We start from the raw sequence: 24,691 nt of genomic DNA, 5'->3' as shown, positions 1-24,691 counted from the left end.
CAGCCTCCAGGAAGAAAGGCCAACAGCGTCGAGCCAACCTCTGGCTGAGACCTTTCAATGCTCCCACAGCACCCATGAGAGACACAAACAGAGAGGCAGAGACGCAGGCAGAGGGAGAAGCAGGCTCCCGGCGGGGAGCCCGGGGCGGGGCTCGATCCCAGGACCCCCGGGGCACGCCCGGAGCCGAAGGCAGATGCTCAACCGCTGAGCAACTCTTAACGAGTAGAGGAGCTGTTCCAGGCCTCACCGTGATCAGAGGACCGCGGCCCTCAGGCTTCACCTCTGTCCCGCCTCAGACACCCTGACCCGGCCAAGCTGAATTCCCTGCAGTCCTACCTGCGTGCTGTCACTCGGGGCTCTCGTAGCTGCTCTTCCCTCTGTCTTCAGGGACTTCCCACCCTCTTCCCATCAACTTCCCTCTCCCCTTCACTGGAGCCCCCTGCTTTTCTGTCAGCTTTCAGGGAGTTCAGAGCCCCATGGGACTTGAGAGGCCTCTTATTGCCCCACTTATGCTACAGTGCAACGGCCTGTCTCCTGTATGTCTCCCCAACTAGCCTCAAGGTTCTTCTAAGATCGAGACTGTGTGGTTCACCATTAGAGCACTACTTCTTAATGCAAGGCCTGCTGCAGAGTAGGAACACCTGAAACGCTTGTTGAGTGGCCAACTGAACCAATGCTGCACGAGGGAAACATCGTATTCATTTTCACCCAAACGAACTATGGACGTTTAATTGGCCTAGGCTTTTATGAATTTAAATCCCGTTTTTTTCCCCATGGAGAATAAAGAGTTCATATAAAGATTCAATAGCTCCACATGGAGAAAATAGAGGACAAATAGAACCACAATGTCAAGCAAAGGAAAAAAGGACATTATTTTCCCAAGAACAAACAACTCTGGGAAGGCACGCTGGAGGTTATCTCTGTAGAACTTGGGGAGCGCCACCATCACTGGGACAAGGAGCTGGCATTATAGAGAGTTAGAGCAGGAAGAGAGTCTTGGAAGGCATTTGACCTATTCCTCATTGGCTCAAAAAAGGGCTTGTGACTTGTCCAAAGACACCAGGGCTAGATTCTGGTCCAGTGCACAGGATTCGAGAGGGGTCTTAGGTATGTGGGAGGTGTCTTGCTGAGACCCATTTTGGGCTTCCGACATACAGAGCTGTAAGATAACACTGGTTTTAAATCATTGAATTCATGGTAATTTGTTATAGCGGCAAAGAAGAGTAATACTGGACACACGCAGGCACGTACCCTGCGTACCCCTAAGCAGGCCAAGTAGACAGGCGTCCCAGCTCTCTTCTATTCTTTCTTCTCACTCTTTCGTAGTACTTTTACCCTTTCAAAGATCCCCTGAGTTTTATTTTAATTCAATTTCACTTGGATTGACCAGTAGAGATGGGAACAGGGGGCTTGCAGAGTGATTGGCTCTGGGCCTCACACCTGAGGAACAGCAGGGCCCTTTTCAGCAGGAGGATTGGCCTGGGCCCCGTGCCACCCTACATGAAGCCGGACTGACAGAGAGCAGTCCCGTGCCAATCTGTTTAGAATCTAGAGAATCCCTAGAGTCTCTGCTGGCCAGGAGACCAGGCCCAGCACTGAGGGACTATTGTTACAGACCCTGGGCAAACAGCCTTGGCAGTCCAGGAAGCGGGAAGGGTGGTATTTACACATGGTTCTCCATGAAGTGCAGGGCCTCTAGAGCACACAATGGGGTCCTTGTAACAGGGTCTCTCACGAATACTCCAAAAAGCTCCAACCATTCCCTCGGAGTGCATGCAAAAGCTGAGGGTAGTGAGGTAGGACCAGTGTCATTTAGATGCGTTACACCTGCATGTGGTCTGGTCTGGAACCACCATCCCACGTTTCATACTTTATTTAGCCTCACCTGGATATCTAGGGAAAATTTTCTCTCTGCCTTCCACTTTAGGTGCGTGGCCTGGGAACCTGAGTGGTGCTTAAATTAAGTCAAATGAATATTGAATGAGAAGGGGTGTGTGAATTCAGATGGGTGTTCTTTGAAAGCTCACACAGAGTGCTGAGGGGGATCAGAATGGGTGCTAGAGCCTGAATCTGACATTCCCCTCTAGTTGCCAGATACAGAAGCAACATTACTTAGTGCCGCGGGGTATGTAAGCCAAACAACTCCTTGCAAGTCAGGCAAGGGGTAAAATGCCTCAGAAACACTTTAATTATCATTATTCCAGGGAAGTAAAGAAATGCCAAGGGGATACGTGTGGTAATGCCTTGGGTTTACGCGAAATGCAAAGTAACTGTGGAGATTGAGTGTCAATACGAGTTTCTCAGATCAGTGGAGTGCTGTGAGCTTCCTGGCTTGGGGCTGGATCTAATATGGGCAGATGTTTTGAGGCTTGGTTTGTCCAGTATGATGTTTGAAAAAAAAAATTCAGTGGTGAGCAAAGTATTATTAAATGCCCAGATGAAGCTAGATAGCAGGCCAAGTCGGTGGGGTTTCATAACAACTTTAAAATGTGTGGCCTGAAGTAGATCTGGGGAAAAGCAGACTATGTGGATTATTCTGGATTGGCTAATTGGATAGTACACAAGGCCAATTGGGCATTAGAGTGTTGAAGTGGTAAGCAGTAACCCATAGCACTGCAGAGGTTGGATAAGGACTGAGTTAAATGTACCTAGTAGAGGACTGCAGGACCTGATGGCAAAGGAAGGTTGAGGAAAATTCTAGATATCAATAAGGCAAAGAGTTGGCTCAAGGAGGAGGAGGAGAGAGAATGCAGTTAAAGAAACAGGATGGGTTTCCAGGCATGGTTCTTCTAGTGTGGTTCCTGAACAGCAGCGTCCTACTGTCAACCTAAAATTGTCACGAGGCAATAATCAAGAATGTTTATTTGGGATCAAAGAATTGCAGTTCAGGGTACACAAATTTGGGTAGTAATGCAAATAGTGTGCCATTAGAGAGCAAAGTCAGAGGTGTTTAAAGGAAAAAGGAAAGTTTGTATAGGCTGTATACAAAGAATTTTTTTATTGGTGTTGAGGGCAGAAAGTTTTTTTTTTTTTTAGATTTTATTTATTTATTCATGAGAGACACACAGAGAGAGGCAAGACATAGGCAGAGGGAGAAGCAGGCTCCCTGCAGAGAGCTGATGGGGACTTGATCCCAGGACCCCGGGATCACAACCTGAGCTCAACTGCTGAGCTGCCCAGGCGTCCCCAGAAAGCTACCCTGACCCAATAGAATTGGTTGCCAAGGCTATTGCTAAGCAAAGTCTCCTACTGTAGCAAGATGCAGGTGTTCAGGTCCAGTCCTTAGAATATTTTTGGTTTGCTCCAGTTCAAAAGTTCAAGTTTCCACCAGTGAGGATATGCAAAAAGCCTGCATCCACTTTTATACTTCTTGACATGTTACCTCATTTCATTTCACCTTTCACAATATCAACTGGGAACTTGTTGGAAATTCAAATTCTTGGGACCTACAGAGTCAAAACTCTGGAGTTAGGTCTTAAACAATTCCTGCTCTAACAAGTCTTACAGGTGATTCTAATGTATGTTAGAGTTTGAGAGCCAGGGGTCTAGAAAAAATAAATGTTTGAGATCTCAGCAGAGAGCAATATCCTCTAAAAAGGAGGTACAGAGAACTCTTATGCTGGTGCATGGCTGATGTGATGTGATGAGTCAGTGGTTAGAAGGGAATATTCAGGTGAGTCATCTGATGATTGAGGGTAAAATCAAGGGTTGGAATAAAAGGAAAAAAGAGATCCAGGTGCTCATATCATCAAAGAAAGTGAAAGTGAGTTTTAGAGGGTAGCATGTGAGGGTGAAGATTGAGGATGAGTAATGTTGAGATATCAAATGAAAGAAACAGAACTATGATGAATAAAAGGTTTAGCCATGACAACAGTGAGCAAGGACCAGAATAGCCCCTATTTCCTCTCCTCTTTAGTTGGGAAAATGGGAAAAACTGGGACGCCTGGGTGGCTCAGTGATTGAGTATCTGCCTTGGATTCAGGTCGGGATCCTGGGATCCGGGGATCAAGTCCCTGCATCAAGCTCCCAGCAGGGAGCCTGCTTCTCCCTCTGCCTGTGTCTCTGCCTCCCTTTGTGTCTCTCTCATGAATAAAAAAATAAAATCTTAAAAAAAAATGGGAACTAAGTAATTGTTCCATTAGTCAAAGAAAAAGGAGCCAGAGTGTCCACCTGATTTGGAGGTAGTGATGGTGACTGCCTAAGGTGAAGAAAGGAGGTGAGGATACATGGGAGTTTTAATTTAGCCCACCACTTAAAGGAAACTAAGCTTGAGGATGAGTAGAAAACGGTTAAATGGCGGAAGTTCTTCTGAGTGGCGAGCATAACTAACATGGCCCAAGAAAACAGTAGACTGGAAGGTCACATCAGTGGACCAGCCTCCATTAAGTGAATGAAGGACATCTAGTGGATGGATAAAACAAATACATGCAAACAAGATATAATCCAATTTTCAATATAATGTATTGACACAAACTCTTTCGACAAGATAAAAAAAAAATGGTGGCATGGGAAGTTGGCTGTTATATTTCCACAGGTTACAACCACAGCTGTTACAGACCATGTAGAGGACAAGGAACATTTCTGATGGGAGAAGCAGAAATAAAGATAAACCCACACTTAAAATCTGCAGCTATTGTTCAAGCAAGGAGTCATGGTCAAGGTGAATTTCCATTCTAATACAAAAAGTTAGGACAGCCCCCAAAATGCCAGTGTGACATTATTAAATAAGGCTGTATATTTTAATGGCATTCCTTTAATATTGAGAAAGAAAAAAAGTAGAGTTTTATAATTCAGTCAGAAAAAGTGATATAAGATATATGCTTTATTCCCATGGATTTCTGAAATTATAGATTTAAAAAAACTCTACCTTGTTCAAATTTACCCCTGCTATTTAATATTATGCCAACCAAACTGACACAATCATTGCTCCCGAAAGAACAGGTTATAACATCTAATACATTGCAGCCAATTGGTTAACAACAAAAAGAAAAACTAAAGAACATGAACTTTTACAACAATTTACAGAGCTCTTTTTTTTTTTAACTTAATAAATAAGAAAAATATGCTTTGGATAAGGCATTGCTTCAGCATTTCTCAGAGAATAAGGCACACAATCACTAGCATTACAAATCACAAATGTGTAAGAAAATCTCGACAGCAAATGGTACCTAGGATACTTAAAAAAAAAAATCAAGTGCCTTCAGGGCACTGACTTTTATAACAAAGTAACATTAAACTATGAAAATGTAAAATTTCACAGCAACTAAATTTTCCTTCTCTAATAAAGGTCAATCATTTTTAACAGATCAACCTGAAAGAACAAAGAAAAAGCAAATTTCCTAAAACCCCTTCATTTTCAAAAACATGTTTCGTCTCTCAGTATCAGGCAGACATTTTTAAAATTACTTAACAATATATTTTAAAATAAGTGAGCAAATAAATTGATAGCAACTTAAACAACTTTAATGGCACATTCAGGAGTTTACATTTGAAACAACATTACTGGTAAGTCTTTTTTAGTGCCAAATCCAATTGCATGGTTATAAGCCAAGTATCAATATTTTGTTAATTTTTAACAAATACTTTGCTAAATTTAGTTATGTTTTTCAGAACAGTTAAAACCTTAACACATGAGAGTTTTGGGCAAGGATACTGAAAAATAATACTTGAGTAGGATGTTACTACAGCCATTAAATTACAATAATTATTTGCTAAAGTGATTCCTGAAACAATAATCTAGATCTACTGTATCTTTTATGAGTATTATAATTATTATCTTTTATGAAAATTATAATTTCTCACAAGGGCACCAAAACAGACTCTGCCAGTAATCACGACTCACTAAAGTACTTGGCTGATCAAACTTCATTCAGGATCAACATACATGAAATAAAGAAATGGGAGTGTTCACTATACATCTTATTCATGATCTAATTTATTTTGGCTGTTTCACTATTTCGGTATCTCAGGAAAATGCTGATACAAATGCTGACTTTACAAACTAGTTGCCCTAGGATTTGATCTGTTTTTCCTCCTGAAGTGGCCTGCCTTAAACAAATACCTCCAGAAAACTTAACTGGATGTCAATCTATTAAAGCTATTAGTAAAGCCAGGTAAACAGAAGAAACATCATCAAAAAAAAAATGTATCATGGAATAAATGAAACTCTAATATTGTACTACAGTGTTAGAGAAGAGAGAATTATGACAAGATATGGTTTTTTAAGTGTACATGCTGGGGCACCTGGGTGGCTCTGTCAGTTAAACGTCTGCCTTCAGCTCAGGTCCTGATCAGGTCCTGGGATTGAGCCCTGCATCAGGCTCCCTACTCAGTGGGGAGTCTGCTTCTCCCTCTCCCCCTGCTATTCCTCCTGCATGTGCTCTCTGGCTCTGTCAAATAAATAAGTAAAATCTTTTAGAAAAAAGTGTACATGCCTCCTGAGCAAGAGGATTCAGGAATTATAATAATATAATATGTTGTTGAAAATTCATTTGATAGTGTCAGCTACCCTTAATTATCATTGTCTGAACCATTTGCTTCTCTAAGACTGACATACAGTTACCTCATACATCAATATGAATTCCATGTTTTGAAGACATCATTTGTCTGGTCCCTGTTAAATACATAATGAATGAACAGATGTGAGGTAAAGAGGAGGTGATTATGACATAAAGCCAGAATGGCAGTGGAGAAGTTTTTCCAAATGGGCATATCCACAAGCCATGACGAACTCCATCTCGGATATGATGTGAGGTCCAGGATATAAACAGCATCCAGGGAAGAAAGCACCATGAGTCTTTGAGCTTGAAAAGGTGCATAGTAAACTTCAGGGTCAGGGCCACAACTGGTATCACAGTAGAGCAGTGAAGAAAAGGTCTTCGTGGAAGAGTCAAAGCAGCCTGCCGGGGAAAGCAGTAGCTAGTATCATTTCCTTCTTGGCAAACAACATTTTAAAAAAGAATCTTTTATTTATTTATTCATGACAGGCACAGAGAGAGAGGGAGGCAGAGACACATGCAGAGGGAGAAGCAGGCTCCGTGCCGGGAGCCCCATGCGGGATTTGATCCCGGGAATCCAGGATTATGCCCTGGGCAGAAGGCAGGTGCAAAATCGCTGAGCCACCCAGGGATCCCTGGCAAACAACATTTTATAGATGCTTCTTAATATTCTAAAATATTTTCTAGGAGTCTATTAGAAATACAATGGATTAGTGCCGCCTTCAGTCCAGGGCGTGGAGTCCCACGTCAGGCTCCCTGCATGGAGCCTGCTTCTCCTCTGCCTGTGTCTCTGCTTCTCTCTCTCTCTGTGTCTCTATGAATAAATAAATAAAATCTTAAAAAGAAAAAGAAATATACAATGGAAACATTTTCTATGTCACCTCTGGACACATTACATCCATTTCATAGAAAGCAAATAAGATATGAGTAGGACATTCTTTGCATTAACAATTAAATCAAGATCTCGAGAACATAGCGATTAATTTTTTAAAGTTTCCTGGTATTTGCTTAGAAAAGTCACAATACAAACGTAATTTATATTCCAAATGTATGGTTTATGTAAATTTGGAGTTTTAGAGAATTAGCTGGGCCTCTAAGCATTGAAAAAAAATCTACAACCAAATAAAATATCCTTCTACTAATAAAGGCACAAAGGGGAAATATTTTTGTTATCAACACTTCATATTAGCCTTGAATATTTTCAAAATGCACTTAACATTTAGGAAGATATTATTTTTAAAAGATTATATTTATTTATTCATGAGAGACACACACACACAGAGGCAGAGACACAGCAGAGGGAGAAGCAGACTTCATGCAGGGGGCCTAATGTGGGACTTGATCCCAGGACTCCAGGATCACGCCCTGGGCGGAAGGCAGGTGCTAAACCATTGACCCACCCAGGGGTCCCAGAAAGATATTATTTTAAATAAGTATTATAAAGTTGGGTTAAACTCCAGTAAAAATTTTAAACCATTACAAAAAATGTATTCACTAACTAAACAAATAAAAATTTAAGACTTAACCCCTGACTCTTTTTTTTTTTTTTTTAATTTTATTTATGATAGTCACAGAGAGAGAGAGAGAGAGGCAGAGACACAGGCAGAGGGAGAAGCAGGTTCCATGCACCCGGAGCCCGATGTGGGATTCAATCCCGGGTCTCCAGGATCGTGCCCTGGGCCAAAGGCAGGTGCCAAACCGCTGCGCCACCCAGGGATCCCCCTGACTGATTCTTGAGTAAGGAAGTTTTTTTTGTTTTTGTTTTTGTTTTTGTTTTTTAAATTTTATTTATTTGACAGAGAGTGAACAAGCAAGCAGGGGCAGAAGTAGGCAGAGGGAGAGAGAAGCAGGCTCCCCCCAGAGCAGGGAGCCCAATGCGGGGCTTGATTCCAGGACCCAGGGATCACGACCTGAGCCAAAGGCAGACGCTTAACCAACTGAGCCACCCAGGCACCTCTTGAGTAAGGAAGGTTTTGTTCTCACATACTCTAAAGGCTAATTTTCAATTAGATAATTTCTAAATAACATGGAAGTTGAGGGCAGTGAAGACTGCCTAAACCCGAATCTCCCCACACATTATAGACAGGGCAAATAAAACTATACCAAACCCCACTCAGCATAGACAGAAGTCAGAGAGTGCCGCAAATCCTAACGTATTAAAATACACACATCAGTGTGCTTTCTCTCCCACCATAAACCAGGAAAGGTGAGGGGACCTAAGATGGATCTACAATTACCACTGGAAAGAGAAACAATGAAAAGGGTCCTGGTTGATCAGAGCACTGGCTACAAAGCAAGGACTTAAATATGTGCATGATTCAAAGCTTTAAAAAGCACTGGTTCTGGGGGAGAAGATGGCAGAATGGAAGGGACTGGAACCATTTGGACAATGGGTGGTAAAGAGGAAAAGGAAAAGTAAAAAAAAGAAAATTAGGAACCTGTAAAAAAATTAGAAGGCACAACCTTCTCACCACATTAAAATACAAGGCATCCCTTAAAGAGATTGTGCCTTGCCACTGTGTGAAGTCACAGGATCCTTAAACCAGTGTCTTTAGCTCCCACCTACAGACTGATCATCAGAGTTTATGCTACATTCTTCTTCCTTCTCCCTCCTCCATATTTTTAGCTGTTTTATTTCTTTTTTTAAAAAATATTTTATTTATTTATTCATGAGAGACAGAGAGAGAGGCAGAGACACAGGCAGAGGGAGAAGCAGGCTCCATGCAGGGAGCCTGATGTGGGACTTGATCCTGGGTCTCCAGGATCATGCCCTGAGCCAAAAGCAGGCACCAAACCGCTGAGCCACTCAAGGATCTCAGCTTTTTATTTTCCACTTGGCCAGAACACATCACGTATTGTTATTCCACCCTTGTCTCCGCACTGTATCATGCTCCTCAACAGCAGGGCGGGACAAGAAAGCCTGAGGAAATCCCTACTCGGAAGATAGCAAGCGTCTGAAGTTGACGTGATTAGCAGTTATACTCTAGATGTCCGAAGGGAAACGGACTCTACACCATCATTTATGAAGTCTACTTATTTTAATAGATACTAAAGATGTATGCATCTGGGATCCCTGGGTGGTGCAGCGGTTTGGAGCCTGCCTTTGGCCCAGGGTGTGATCCTGGAGACCAGGGATCGAATCCCACGTCGGGCTCCCGGTGCATGGAGCCTGCTTCTCCCTCTGCCTGTGTCTCTGCCTCTCTTTCTCTCTCTGTGTGACTATTGTAAATTAAAAAAAAAAAAAAAAAAGTATGCATCTTTGGCACTTTGTGATGCCAAATAACTTGATTAGCAATATGTTTGTTCACCTTCAGGGAAGTACTAAGTGATGAAAAAAACTGGATGAATGGGCTTTCTTATTTTAAAATAAGGATAGTCTTCTCTAGCTCTAAAATGATCTCTAGATCAATATAATGGTGGTAAAGAAAAATTAAAGACCAGAAAAATTAAACATATATGCTTCTTACCTTTAAAGATAAAGATCCAGCTAGAAAAAAGTGGTCTACATCAATAACAGAGGCTAAAAATCCAGCTAAAATGATTTCTCCAAAGTCAGTTGTCTTCTTGACTCCAATGACAATCGCCCACAACCACATGCCAATCACGCAATGTACTGCGTTATCTGAGAGAGCTCGAAGCCAGTCATTTTGCTGAATTATTGAAAACTGAAGAAGTCTGTCGGCTACCAGGCAAAATATCCCCAGACCAAGGCTAGAAATAAGAGACTCAGTGCTACAAGACTGGAGTAAAGCATGGGTCTTCTCAGCCTCAGATGCCATCACAGACAATACATCAGTATATACTAAAAGCCATGAGGAAACAAACCACTTATTCTTGTGTACATTCCCAGACACCCTAAAATAGAAAGCAGGGGAAAATATTAATGCCATATAACATTTAAACAAAACAGTATTAGCAATAATTTCATAAATACAAAACCCAGCTGTAAAAATTGGTATCTTTTTTAAACTGTCGTCAGTTTTATTTTTCCCAACTTCACTGAGATATAATTGATATATAACACTTTCTAAGTTTAAGCTTACACTGTGATGATTTCATATAGACATACTGCAAACGGATTACCAAATAAGGTTAATCTCTGTCACCTCAGACAGTTACATTTTTGTGCATGTGGAGAGAACGTTAAGACTACTCTCTTAGTAAATCATAAATATAAAAAAATTGTACTTCTTATATGTTGTGTACAATATGCCACGCAGCCCAAAGAGAACAGGTTAGCTTTATTGCAGGAACAACAGATTACATGATAGTATGTATCCAGGCGAATTTAAGAAAGCCTACCAACTGTAATCTATTACTTTGAAGTCATCAAATAGTTCTCTCAGCAGTGTGTGCCACATGGTAGTGGGCATCCATTGCGTCTCTGTATCCATCAACTATCTCCATACTTCTGAAAACAGCATCTCCTTTCCTTTAGGAAAATTGTTAATCACAATACCCAAACTCTGGTGCTGATCAATTAGAATTCCCTCTCTTATCAGTAGTAGTAATTACTTAGTAATTACTAATTAGTCATCATTTTCCAGTAGTGATTAGACTAGGGTGAATAACCTAGTGATTAAGGTGACCCAGGCTAGGCCAATCAGACTTCCTTCTAGAACTTTCCTAAGTGGAGCTGGTAGGGGATAGCTCCTTTCCTTCTTACAGACCTGGGCTCCACTACATGGAACAGCCTAAGAAAAAAGAACCATAAAAAAGAAGAAAAGAAAGAAAGAAAGAAAGAAAGAGAGAGAGAGAGAGAGAGAGAGAGAGAGAGAGAAGAAAGAAAGAAAGAAAGAAAGAAAGAAAGAAAGAAAGAAAGAAAGAAAGAAAGAAAGAAAGAAAGAAAGAAAGAACCATAAAGACATCCACAACTCAGGTCCAATCTTTAAGTTTCTCAGAGCTGCCCTAGTTCAAGCAGCTTACCCTTTACTTCTATGAGCTACCCCCACATTCTTCCAACAAATCCTCTTTTTTTTTCTGTTGCCTCTAATCACAGAACTTTAACTGATATAAAAATGGCAATCATAATTCTGTGCTGAGTGCTTACCTGGCATAGAATACTAAATCAGTTATTCAGTTACAGTTATCAATATTATGTGATACCTGAAGTTTTTGATTTGCATTATTTTAATTTTGAGACTAAAGAATAACTAAATGGGGATCCCTGGGTGGCACAGTGGTTTGGCGCCTGCCTTTGGCCTGGGGCACGATCCTGGAGACCCAGGATCGAATCCCACGTCGGGCTCCCTGCATGGAGCCTGCTTCTCCCTCTGCCTGTGTCTCTGCCTCTCTCTCTCTGTGTGTGACTATCATGAATAAATAAATAAAATCTTAAAAAAAAAAAAAGAATAACTAAATGATGTATTAAGAATAATTCAACTTCTATTCTGTAATAAAAACTATTCATAGCTCATTAAATATATTCTAAAATTTACAGGGAAACACAAAAGATCTAGAATGGGAAAATAATTTGGAAAAAGATGAGCTAAGCTGAAGGACTTAACACACTGTCTGACTTCAAGTCTTACAAAGCTGCCGTAATTAAGACAGTGTGGTATCGGTATAAAGATAGAGCAATGAAACAGAAAAAAAGTGGGACCAGAAATAGATCCACATAGGAGTGTCTGGGTGGCTCAGTCAGTTGAGCACCTGACTCTTGATCTCAGCTCAGGTATTTTATTTTTAAATATTTTATTTATTTATTCATGAGAGACACACAGAAAGAGGCAGAGATGCAGACAGAGGGAGAAGTGGACTCCCTACAGGGAGCCTGATGCAGGACTTGATCCCAGGACCCAAGGATCAGGACCTCAGCCAAAGGCAGATGCTCAACCACTGAGCCACCCAGATACGACTTAGCTCAGGTCTTGAGCTCAGGTTTGTGAGTTCAAGACGCATGTTGGACTCCACACTCAGTGTGGAGCCTACTTAAAAGAAAAGAAGAGAAAAAATAAATTAAAAAGAAACAGATCCATGTATACACTGTCAACTGATTTTTGACAAACATGCAAAAGCAAGTAAATAGAGAAAAGACAGTCCTTTCACCAAATGGTGCTAGAACAACCGCATCGACTGCAAAAATAATGAACTTCAATCCATATTTGACTCCATATACAAAATTTAAGTCAAAATGATCAGACTTAAAACATAAAATAGGGGCAGCCCGGGTGGCTCAGTGGTTTAGCACCACCTTCAACCCCGGGCCTGATCCTGAAGACCTGGGATCGAGTCCCACATCAGGCTCCCTGCATGGAGCCTGCTTCTCCCTCTGCCTGTGTCTCTGCCTCTCTCTCTGTGTCTCTCATGAATAAATAAATAAAATCAGCAAAAAAAAAAAAATAAAATAAAATAAAATAAAATCTTAAAAAAAATAAAAATAAAAAAGACATAAAACTACAAAAATTCTGGAAGAAAACAATATTTTTGTGTCCTTGGGTTATGCAAAGAGTTCTTAGAAGCAACATCAAAAAGGTCGATCTGTTTTGTAAAAACTGATAAATTGAACTTCATCAAAATTAAGAACTACTGTTCTTTGAAAGACAATGTTAAAAGAATGAAAAGATAAGCCACAGACTGGTAAAATATATTAAAAAAGAGAAATAAAACTAATACAAAAATGGGCAAAAGGTCTGAAAAGATACTTTACAAAGAGGATATACAGGTGATCAATAAGCACATGAAATATGCTCAGCATCATTAATCATTAGGGAAATGCACATTAAAACCACAATGAGATACAAGACATACCTATTAGAATGCCTAAAATTAAAGACTTTTCTCAAATGTACAAAAGATGTGGAGCAACCAGAACTCTCATACATTACTGGTGGAAATGTAAAATGATAAACCACTTTTCAGTTTCTCATAAAGTTAAATATACTTCTATCATAGATTCAGTCATTCTACTTCTAGGTATTTACCTGAGTAAATGTGAGCTTACATCTACACGAAGACTTGTACATGATTGTTAATAGCAACTTTATCTACATTAGCTTTGACCCGGAAACAACTCAACTGGATAAACAAAATATAGAATAAAAAGAAACAAAAAAGTGATACCTAAAAAAAATCGACGAACCTCAAAATAATAGTGAAATAAGGCAAACCAAAAAGAAGAGAGAGTACATAGTCAAAACCCATGGAACTATACAACACAAAGAATGAACCCTAATGTAAACTGTGGACTTCAATATACCAATGTTGGTTTATTAATTGTGACAAGTGTAACACACTAATGCAAAATATTAGTAAAAGGGAGGAATGTGTGTAGAGGAAGAAGTAACATATGGGAATACTCTGTACTATCTGCTCAATTTTTCTGTAAACCTAAAACTGCTATAAAAAAGAAAAGTCTTAATTTTTAAAAAGTAAATAAATGAAGCATGAGAAATGTTATAATTGTTTAGTATAGGTAATAGATATACTATTGTTCATTATACTATCTTCTAGTTTCCTACATGTTTGAAATTTTCATTTATAAATGTTTTTAAAAGAGTATTTAACATGATTCCATTTATATAAAATTCTAAAAAATGGAAACCAATTTAAGTGACAGAGAGCAGACTGGGATAGGAGAGGCCAGAGGGATTAAAAAAGGGGCATAAGGAAACTGTCAGAACAGATGTGTTCATTATCTTGATTGTGGTGATAGTTTCATGGTTTATAGTTTCATATATACATCAAAATATACATTTTAAATATGTACAGTTTATTATGTGTCAGTTATGCCCCAACAAAGATGTTAAAAAGTTAGGAAAATATACTATATTGTCAATAACAACAGCAGGCTTTCATGCAAAAGGAGCCCTCTAAAAAACAAGAGGATATGGAGATGAAAAGCCTGATTAGGGCGGGGGGTGGGAGTGAATGGGTGACGGGCACTGGGTGTTATTCTGTATGTTAGTAAATTGAACACCAATAAAAAATAAATTAAAAAAAAAATGAAAAGCCTGATTGCCCAAATAAAAGCTCAACAGGAACCATGCACAGTAAAATGAATGCTTCAAAAAACACAGTAAGTAAGAACGTTTTCCAAAAGCTTGATGGGAAAAAAAAAATGAGAGTTGAACACTGAAAGAAAAAAAAAAGATAAATTCCCTTAGAGTTTCCAAATCCTGTCCCCCACCAAAAAAAAGTTATCTGCAAAAGGAGAATGTAATTTATATCAATAATAAATGCCAAAATATTGTGAAGCAACATTTATAAAGCTCTGAGAGAAAAAGGATCATGACCGTAGGATTCTACATGAACTCTATTATGGCACCTCTGTAACAATCATGAATTTCAATAGTTTTGCCTTAGAAATTATAATAGCGAGGTGCCAGGGTGGTTCAGTCAGTTAAGCATCTGCCTTCAGCTCAGATCATGATCACAGGGTCCTGGGCATCTGGCTCCCTGCTCAGCCAGGAGTCTGCTTCTTCCTCTCCTCTGCCCCTCCCCCTGCTCATGCTCTCTTTCAAATAAATAAGTAAAATCTTTAAAAAACCTCTCTTTTTTTTGGCGGGGGGGGGGGGTCCCTAGGTGGCTCAGCAGTTGAGTGTCTGCCTTTGGCTCAGGGCGTGATCCTGGGATTCAGGAGCCTACGAGGAGCCTACTTCTCCCTCTGCCTGTGTCTCTGCCTCTCTCTCTCTCTGTGTCTCTCATGAATAAAAAAGACTTTTTAAAAAAAGATTTTATTTATTTATTCATGAGAGACACACAGAGAGAGAGGCAGAGCAAGAGGCAGTTCCCTGAGGGGAAACCAATGGAGGACTAAATCCTAGGACCCGGGGATCACAACCTGAGCCAAAGGCAGATTCTCAACCACTGAGCCACCCAGGTGCCCCTCAAAAAATCTTTAAGAGAAAAAAAGAATTTATAACAGCTATATATGATTTCTGGGGGAAAAAGAATGGAAGAACAGGACTTCTAAATCTCTAGGGAGAGAGAAGAGGAATAAAGAAACCTTGATCAGTACAGCAAAACAGAAAATGGGGAAAAAAAAAAAAGAGAACTTTACTGTCACTCTGACCCCCTAAAGAGTAAAAGAGACCAATCATCAAACACAAATACCACAATAAATGTGGATGTATCAAATTTATCTATAAAGAAATAGATTGGGACAAAAGGAAACATCCAAATTATTGTTCATAAGAAAATATTTCAAACAGTTTCAGCAATATATAAAATAAAGAAATAAGAAAATATACAAGCCAAATAAAGCAGCCATCGTAATACTAATATCAAATATAGATTCATGGCAAAGGACTCAGTGGGGCTAAAAGGGATAAAATATTCAAGTCATAGTAAAGTTATATGAGAAAATGCTTACAGGGCACTGGGTGGCTCAGCTGGTTAAGCGTCCGACTCTTGATTTCAGCTCAGATCATGATCCCAGGGTCGTAGGATTGAGCCCAAAGTCAGGCTCCATACTCAGAGTGAAGTCTGCTTGCAAATCTTTCTCCTCTCCCTCAGTGCCTTCCCACCCCCCATGCTCGCTCTCTCGCTCTCTCTCTCGCACTCCTGTGCTCTCTAAAAATAAATAAAATCTTAAAAAAAAAGATGCATACGTGACAAACAGCAAAACAGTAAGATATGCAAATTAAATCAAGTAGCCAAAAATAGGTGTAGATAATCTGAATAATATAAATTTGATTTCATACGCAGGTCTAAAATTACAAATTTTACATGGAAAACACATTCTCTCTAAATGTCCATGAAACATTTACAAAAGTTAACTACCCATTTGCTCATCCATAAGAAAAACGTCCACAAAATCTAAAAACTGGAAATGTTCAGGCCGAATTCTCTGACCACATTGCAATACAATTCATTTCTAAATTGTTAAAAAAAAAAAAAATAGAGTGGCCTAGTTAGCTCAAAGAAACTAAGCTTAAATGGTGGTGCAAATAATACCTTTAGAGCCAGGAGACTTGTTTTGAAGTATCTACGCTCTGTGCACATTTCAGGAAGGAAAACAAAAGTTCAGAGAGCAAGGACTCTGTTTATTATTATACCTTTCACACATACTAAGTGCTCAATAAGTGTTGAATGAAGTCATGAAAATTCTTCATTCACTGTATCTGTTATCCAGAAGGTATTGCAAATTAAATACTTTAATGGCATTTAGTAAAATGTAACATCCATTCCTGGGATCTGCATTTTTAGCGAGTATGAATACCAGGTAATTCTTATATTCACTAAGCATTGTGAGAAACACTAGTTTATCAGAAACAAAAATGATGAAAACCAAGAAACATTACCTTAAAAGTTAGAAACAGTATAGCTATTAGAATATTGTTCTGGCAATTTCACTCTAAGTAATGAGGGAAGGGAGGGGCAGGGAGGGAGTGGGGAAAGAAAATGTATCATTACTTCACCAGGAAGAAAAAGGTAATTGCATCAGTTTGCAAGTAAACCCACAGCCTATTAAAGAGAATCCACTGAAAAGCATTAGAATTTAAATTGCACAGGGTGCCTGAGTGACTCAGATGGTTAAGCATCTTTCAGCTTCAGTCGTGATCTCAGCGCCCTTGGGATCCAGCCTGGAGTCAGGCTCCCTGCCCAGTGGGGAGTCTGCTTCTCCCTCTCTCAGCCTCTCCCCGCTGTTCATGCGATCGCTCTCTCTCACTGTCTCAAATGAATAAATAAAACCTTTTAAAAAAAGAATTTAAGTTGCAAATGATGGCTAATTCAAGATAAATACTAATCTTTATAATATACAAGCAATCATCATAAGAAAAAAATGGGAAAAAGAATGTTCACAACAGCAATAAAAACCCAAACACCAAGGAATAATCTAAACAGGAAATATTTATGAAGAAAACAACAAAGTTGTATTAAAGAACACAAAAGATCAATCAGTTCTTTAGAGCTCTGGTGGCTTCATACTATATTGATTCAGCTTAGCTGGAAGCACATTTTTCAGAATTCCCTTCCTTGTGAAGTTCTTATATAGTTCTTCCTTGCATCGTAGTGATGACTGTAGGAGGCACCGTGCATGAGACCAGGGAAGCAGAAGTGAAGCAGCAGCCACATTTGGCAGTGAGCCACACTTGCAAGTCCAGTGCCAGACACACTGTAGAGCTTGCCCATGATCTGTTAGCTCTCCTTGTTGGCGTGGGCAAACGGGACTGGCCTGCAGCTCCTTCGGCTTCTCCAAATGCCAGGTCTGCATGTGCAACCCCAGCGTCAAGAGTGCTAGCCTCTCCTGCCGATCACCCACAGCATCAAAACTGGAGTTGATGAGAAGCCAGTGCAGATTCCATCCTGTCCTTGCTCTCCTCCACATCCGCATTTCCTTCTTCAATGTCTGTCTAGTTGATCTGTAACCACTTCAGGCTTAACAACAGACTCAGGGGCAGGAGTCTGACCAGACTGCTTTGCCAGCCCCCACAATTACAGGTCTAACCCCTGCATAAATCTTGCATTCTTTAGGAGGCAAAGTAGTTCTGCTTCTTTGATGGAGCTTAACTAATACAAGAGCCAGAGCATTTTATTGAGTAAGAAGAAAACACTGATGGTATTATTATTCTCAAATGGAACCTATAAATTTAGTATCATTCTAATTAAAATCATGAAGGGATTTTCTTGTAGGCACCTCACAAAACATTTCTAAATTTCACTTAAAAGAGTAAATGCCAATAAACTTGAAAAAGCGGAGTAATGGGTGCCTGAGTGGCTCACTTTTTTGGGTGTATGCCCCCTGGCTTAGGTCATGATTTCAGGGCCCTCGGATCAAGCCCCACATCGGGCTCCTCCTTGGCAGAGAGTCTGCTTCTCCCTCTTCCTTTCCCTCTGTGCTCTCTCTCACACTCTCTCAAATAAAATCTTTAAAAAAAGAGAAAGAAAAGCAGAGTAATATGAGTACTGAAAAGTGAATGCAAAGTCCAGAAATCGATTAAGTGTGTGAATGGGGAATATATATATAACTCTAAATTGGTAGAGGAACAATTATTAAACTCAGATCCTATATCAGTTAGGGTTCTTTTTTTTTTTTTTTGTTAGGGTTCTTAAGTGCATGGAAAAGAAAACACTTTGGCAGTAAATGCAAAAAAAAGAATTTATTAAAAGGGTATTGGGAAATCACAGATTTGCCAGGTTGTAAAAATGAGGCCTCAAAGTTATGCCTCAAGCACCTCAGTGAAAATGACACCAGACAAACTGGTCTGGTGAAGACCTCCCTACTACTGAGACCACCTTACACTGCCTAACACTTGTCACTAGATATTACCACTGGCTTTGGGCCACAGCTGCACTATCTGCTGCCACCATGGAAGACTCTTGGCAGTACATTTATTTGATCCCAATACAAATTTTGGAGTGGGGCAGGGTATGTGTCTGATTGGCTGGGCTTATATCACATGACTAGCTGCAAGGGAGGTTGGAAAAGATAGAATTTGGCCTTTTCAGCCTATATTGTAGAAAGTGGGCTCTTTGTTTCTTCCACTTGCATTAGAACAGCATGCTCACAAATATACTATGCTGGATAGGAAGTGAGGAGTCCACACTAGCAGTCAGTTAGGTTTTAATTGCCAAGTAATACTGGAGAGAGTCAATCATCAGATGAAACCTGAAATTGGGTCATCTGCTTTCAATCTGTGCAATGCATAGTTTAATATGGTAAAGCTGTTTAATCAAACAACTCTAGGTTTTAAAATGTCACATTCACATAGACTAGAGTTTTACAATATAATAGGATGTTTCCCCGGTTAAATTAAGAAAGGGAATCAGTTTCATTAACTAGCTCCCTGGAAAACTTCTTTGATTAAACAGCTTTTGTAATCAGTTTGGTTATCAAATTTGGGATATTTACATGACTTTGTAAACTGACTTCTACATAGTTCAGCTAGCTTGACTTTTAGAGAAGAGCTCAAAATTATTTTTTAAATGTTGAAACAGGGCAGCCTGAACGGGGGGGGGGGGGGGGGGTGCTCAGCTCAGCGGTTTAGTGCCACCTTCAGCCCAGGGCCTGATCCTGGAGACCTGGGGTTGAGTCCCACGTTGGGCTCCCTGCATGGAGCCTGCTTCTCCCTCTGCCTGTGTCTCTGCCTCTCTCTCTGTCTCTCATGAATAAATAAATAAAATCTTTAAAACAAACATACAAACATACAAATAAATAAAATGTTGAAACACAGGACTACCTAAGAATGTAAAACTTATATATGGCAAAGTTAAAGACAAATGGAGGAAATTTAGAACCTTTATGATGGGGAAAGATTCAAATTTTACTTTATTAAGGGATCTTAAAATTAAGAAGGAAAAGTAAGTATCCCAATAATAAAGTGGGCAATGTCTATGAAAAGGCAATCTGGAAAGGGAAGAAATACAAATGATAAAAAAAATTACAGGTTTCAATTTTATTAGCAATCAATTGAATTTAAATTAAAACAATGAGATTTCAATGTAAATTGATAAAAGATTGCTAATGCTGTTAGTAGTGGTAGGGAAATGACCCTTCACGTTGTGTATTAGCAGGATTATAAATTGGTATAATTTTCTAGTGGATAATTTGATAATATGAATCAAAAATCCTTTAAAAATGAACAAATATTTTTAAAAAGGCTTTATTTATTTTAGAGAGAGCACACAAGCAGGGAGAGGGATAAAGGGAGACGGAGAAGCAGACTCCCCATTGAGCAGGGAGGCCTACATGGGGCTCAACTCTAGGACCCTGAGATCATGATGTGAGCTGAATGCAGACGCTTAACTGAGTCACTCAGGTGCCCCAAAAATGAGCAAATATTTTTGACTCTGCATTTTCAATTATAGGAATTTATCCAAAGAAAATAAGTAGATTTAAATACAAAGAATTACATATGGATATTCAGCATTAGCATAGTTTATAAGGAAAAATTAGAAACTCTATGTCCCAAATATAAGACCAGTGAAATAAATGCCACACAACTATGGAGCCATTAAAACAAACAAACAAACAAACAAAAAACTATTCTCATCTTTATTGACATGAAAAGATGCTCAACATATTAAAATTTTAAATGTAGCCTATAAAATATGTAAAATTTTAATTTTGGTTAAAAATACATACATACGCTGCATATTTAAAAATATAAGAAACTAACTGTTCACTTGGCTTGCATTTCACTCATGGGCTTAAATATGATCAGTACTTTCTTCCCCTTTCTTTGGTTCCCTAAACATTTTCTTTTCTTTTTTGTTGTTTTTTAGAGAGAGAGAGAGAGAGAGAGAGAGAGAGAGAGACAGAGCATGCAGGCAGGGGTGAGGGCAGCAGATGGAGAGGGAGAAAGAAAATCTTAAGCAGACTCCATCCATGCTCAATGTGGAGCCCGACATGGGGCTACACACAGGGCTGATCTCATAACCCTGAGATCATGACCTGAGCCAAAATCAAGAGTTGGACGCTTAACGGACTTATCACCCAGCCACCCATAATTTCCTAAACATTTTCAATGTCTTACTATTATGGCCATAAGACAAATAAAGCTACTCTGAAGTTAGTCAGAAGCATTAAACAGCTCAGACCATGATGCTACAGTCAGTCTTTTAAAAGCATTTTTGAAAAGTAGAAACATACTTAAAACTTTATAAATATGTACTAATAAAAATATTAAAATTTATATCAATAAACATTAATAAAACTCTGTAAGTCAAATTAATAACATAAAAATAATTTATTCACATTTATGTATTAGTTGGCCCAAAGTCTGTACAAAAGATTTATATATTTCCAGGTGAAATAAAGTTATATAGATTCCTTTAATTCTTTCATATTGTGAGGAAGACTTGCTTTGCATAGAACTGTTTTGTTAATGATAATGGGATCTACAACAAACCTCAAATTCTCGGTCATTTGCAATAATGAAATTGTTCTGAAAATCACTAAGATTGGGTTAAAGTCTACGGACTCTTCTAGGATTCCACACACTTTCAAGCAGGAGTTATAACCAAAATCTAAAAAAATGCAAAAGATATCCCCAGGGTCATGAATCCTTTCTATACACCTCAGGATTTTCAATCATTTGTTTCTACTTTACAAAATAAACTCTTGACACTGGCATGGATAAAGAAGTTAACATGTTTAAAGGTTCAGTGCATATAATTTTAAAGTACATGAAATATCCCTTTGAACCAAGGACAGATGCCAGTATTCACTTAGCTGGAGGGGAACTGGGACACATAAATTTCAATTAATGACCAAGCCAGAGAGGTGCTACACTAAGCAGCAATATCTCCCTCCTTCAGTAAGCTGTGGCGTGCAAATCAGCCTAAAGAAAAAAGGCCGCTTAGGTTGAAGAGTGTAAGAATGTAGGCTGGACACACATAGAAGCTCAACAGAAAAGCTCTCCTGCCACTCAAACTATGCTCATATATTTATTACAAACTCATTTTCAGATCTTATCCCAGAAAGGGAACAAAAATAAAAAGTCATTATTCACTTAATTGCAAACTGCATGATGCCACTATAAAGCCACTGCATTACATCCATCCTCTTTTACTCTTGAAACAATTTTTACCACCCCAAAATATATTTAAATGTTACTAACCTTGTGTTTTACATAAGTTCAGATTCTAAAAAGATGGGGTGGCTAAAGACGTGTTACAAGCAAAGTGAAACATCAAAAGATCACTTCAAGTACTTAAATGATGATCCAAATTTAGTGACCTGAAAAAGAAAACCTTATTGTTCAACTATATTATGGTTTATGAATAGGAACAAATACATATAATGGGATAGGACAAAATGCACTTTACAAGTGAGAGGTATAAAACAGCTTGCTGGATAAGAGGGGAGCAAAAAGCTAATGAGTGAATGTGGAAGTAGATCCCTCAGCCCCCATCAAGTTTTTAGATGCCCGCAGCCCTGCAAACATCTGGACTACAACGGCATGGGCCTCTGAGCCAGAATCACTCAGCTAAGCCTCTTCCAAAGTCCTAGGCCCACAGACATAGTAAGATAATACTTGTTAAGTGTTTAAGCCTCTAAGTTTCGGGGTAATTTGTCATACAGTAATACATATCTAACACAACACTATTTCCATTTTTACAATGGTGTAATTATGGTCCCAGAAACACAATTCTGACATCTATTCCACTCCAACTGTATTAGTGCAGATATTTAACATCGCTGGCTTAGATTCTGAGTATGAGGATAAGAAAAAAAAAACAAAACACTTTTTGAGAAAGAACTTTACTAAGTATACCGCCTTTTATTTATTGTCTCTGGTGAGGACGTCCAAGTGTACCCATTTTTCTTCATACCTTTTTCTTCCTTTTTCCACTTCCTACCCCTCCCCTACAAATAGAATGGACTCTGGAACCTCAAAAACTACAAAATAACTTTATTCTACATGCTTACTTTTGTTGGGAAGTTTCCTTAATAGTAATTACAATTTTCTTTTAACCTTGCCATGCATAAAATCTAGTGTGAAGGCATCTAATAATAAATGTTTCATTATGCAAGTACAAAGGGTAAGCAGGTAAGCATCTCTCAGCCTATGAACTAAAAATATCTGGAGGATGACTTCTCGTCTCCTAACGCCCATAACAAGTCCTTATGACTCGCAGCCACTTTCTACGATGGCCAAATTGTCACACCCCATCCCGTTTCAGTAAAATGCCATCAACTATGGGATCTTTAAAGTACACAGAGCAGTAATATTTGCTTTCCTTAATTCCACAAACATAATTAGCCAGTTACTTTAATTACACACTACTGTGGTTTGTTACTAATCTCAGACAAATCTTTCTGCCAAAACAACGAACAAATTCTCAACGTAAATAGCATCTGCTTCACTCTCCCTTCACACAAATATTTACAAAGACCTGAGGTAAAGGCAGCCCATAATCTGGTAACTACCTTCAGTACAGACTTTACAAACAAGTCTTCTTCAATGTCAGTGCTGTGAAAGTTAATTTATTTTTAAAATTTTTTTTTTTTTTTTTTTTTTTTTTTTTTACTGTTTCAAATACATTTAATCTCCAAAGAGGCGGTTTCTCAAGCAGGTAGGAAGCTTGATTTTAATTTTTAAAAGTAATCTCAACACCGAAGATGGGGCTGAGGCTGGAACAGACTCCGCCGCCTGAGCCGGCCAGGTGCCCCTAATCTATTTAATTTTTTAATGCTAGAATACCTAAAGCAGATGCTAGATCTTTTTTTTTTTTTTTTTTTTTTTTTAGATGCTAGATCTTAATGCGGCTAATGTGCCAAGGAGAGAAGCACAAACCCTGCTCACTTGCACAGAAACTTTATATAGTCTGAATAGGAGATGTTTAGTTCCTACACCACTAGGAATAAAACATGCGGTTCCGAATTTAGACATCTATCGGGGGCTCAGCAAATTCCCCGAATCATCCCTTCCGAAGGGTGGTGTGATGCAACACGCCCGGCGGGCGGGCGGGCGGGCCTCGCGTTAGGAACCCAGCCCTCGCCAGCAGCGTAGGGACCCGGCGCACCTGCGCGCTCTCCCGCCCGCGGGGTCCGGGGCGCCGGGGCAAGGCGGCAAGGGGCCAGGGCTCGACCCCCGCCGCCCCGGGCCGGGCCGAGCCGAGCCGAGCCGAGGAGCCCACCGGCGGCCCGGGACCGCCCGCCGAGCACACCCCGCTGGCTCTCGGGGCCCGCGCGCTCGCCGCCCCTCACGCCCTCCCCACTGGGACCTGGAGCCAGCCCGGCTTCCCACCTCGGGGCGCAGCTCCGGGGCGTCCGCTCGGCCCCCCGCCGCCCGGCCGCTCGCCGAGCTCAGCCGCGCCCGCGTCCGGCTCTCCCGGCTGAAGCCCGCGGCGCGCTCGGCGGCCCCGCCCCTCCGCCCCGCCCCCCCGCGGCCGGCACCACAGAGACGCGGGCCGCCGGCCAGAGGGGCTCCAGCCCGGAAGGTCGGCGCAGAGCACGCCGGGATAGTGGCCCCCCTCCTGGCCGACGAGCGCGGGCGGCTCGGTGTTTGGTGGCGCCGGTGCTCTCCTGAGCCTTCCCCGCCGTGCCCCGTTAGGAGACCTTTAGGAAGCGGGGTAGGAAGGCAAGTGCCTCGTCGGCCTCCTCCGTCGAACCTGACGTTGGCGGCGCCGTGTCCCAGCCTCGGCCGCCGACAGACCCGCGACGCACCGCTGCTGGCGGCCGGGAAGCTGGGGACGCCGCAGGGGCGTGCGGGGTGCGGGGTGCGGGGTGCACGGGCCTGCGCGCGGACGCCGAGAGCCGCGGGCCGTCCGGGCCGGGCCGATATCCGGCTTCTGTGCTCGGT

The 24,691-nt window shown here is 40.5% G+C and overlaps 1 protein-coding gene across 4 annotated transcripts; it reads right to left on the bottom strand.

Moving 5' to 3' along the window:
- Window positions 1–4,442: 4,442 nt before the first annotated feature.
- On the bottom strand, window positions 4,443–24,631 carry TMEM267 (transmembrane protein 267). 4 transcript variants are annotated; one of them, XM_077896046.1, is made up of 6 exons: window positions 24,137–24,263; window positions 22,004–22,122; window positions 16,742–16,794; window positions 15,811–16,010; window positions 9,965–10,352; window positions 4,443–6,899 (listed from the first exon to the last, which is right to left on the bottom strand). In XM_077896046.1, exons 5-6 carry the CDS (start codon window positions 10,274–10,276, stop codon window positions 6,564–6,566), a joined length of 648 nt encoding a protein of 215 aa, XP_077752172.1. In that variant the 5' UTR covers window positions 10,277–10,352; window positions 15,811–16,010; window positions 16,742–16,794; window positions 22,004–22,122; window positions 24,137–24,263; the 3' UTR covers window positions 4,443–6,563. The 4 variants fall into 4 exon arrangements, with proteins under 4 accessions (XP_077752172.1, XP_077752173.1, XP_077752171.1 ...); XM_077896047.1 differs by lacking the exons at window positions 15,811–16,010; window positions 16,742–16,794; window positions 24,137–24,263 and adding an exon at window positions 24,448–24,631; XM_077896045.1 differs by lacking the exons at window positions 15,811–16,010; window positions 16,742–16,794.
- Window positions 24,632–24,691: the final 60 nt, after the last annotated feature.

Source organism: Canis aureus, chromosome 4 (genome assembly GCF_053574225.1).
Source record: "Canis aureus isolate CA01 chromosome 4, VMU_Caureus_v.1.0, whole genome shotgun sequence".
Classification (NCBI taxonomy): domain Eukaryota; kingdom Metazoa; phylum Chordata; class Mammalia; order Carnivora; family Canidae; genus Canis; species Canis aureus.
Note: the sequence above shows the minus strand (reverse complement) of the source record. Positions and strands in the feature narration are given on the sequence as shown.

Coding starts and splice junctions, on each gene's coding strand:
- TMEM267 (XM_077896047.1), bottom strand. CDS start 10,276: ATGGCATCTGAGGCTGAGAAGACCCATGCTTTACTCCAGTCTTGTAGC. Junction 6,900..9,964: donor CTGGATCTTTATCTTTAAAG/GTAAGAAGCATA, acceptor TTTCCCCGGCAG/GCTGCTTTGACTCTTCCACG.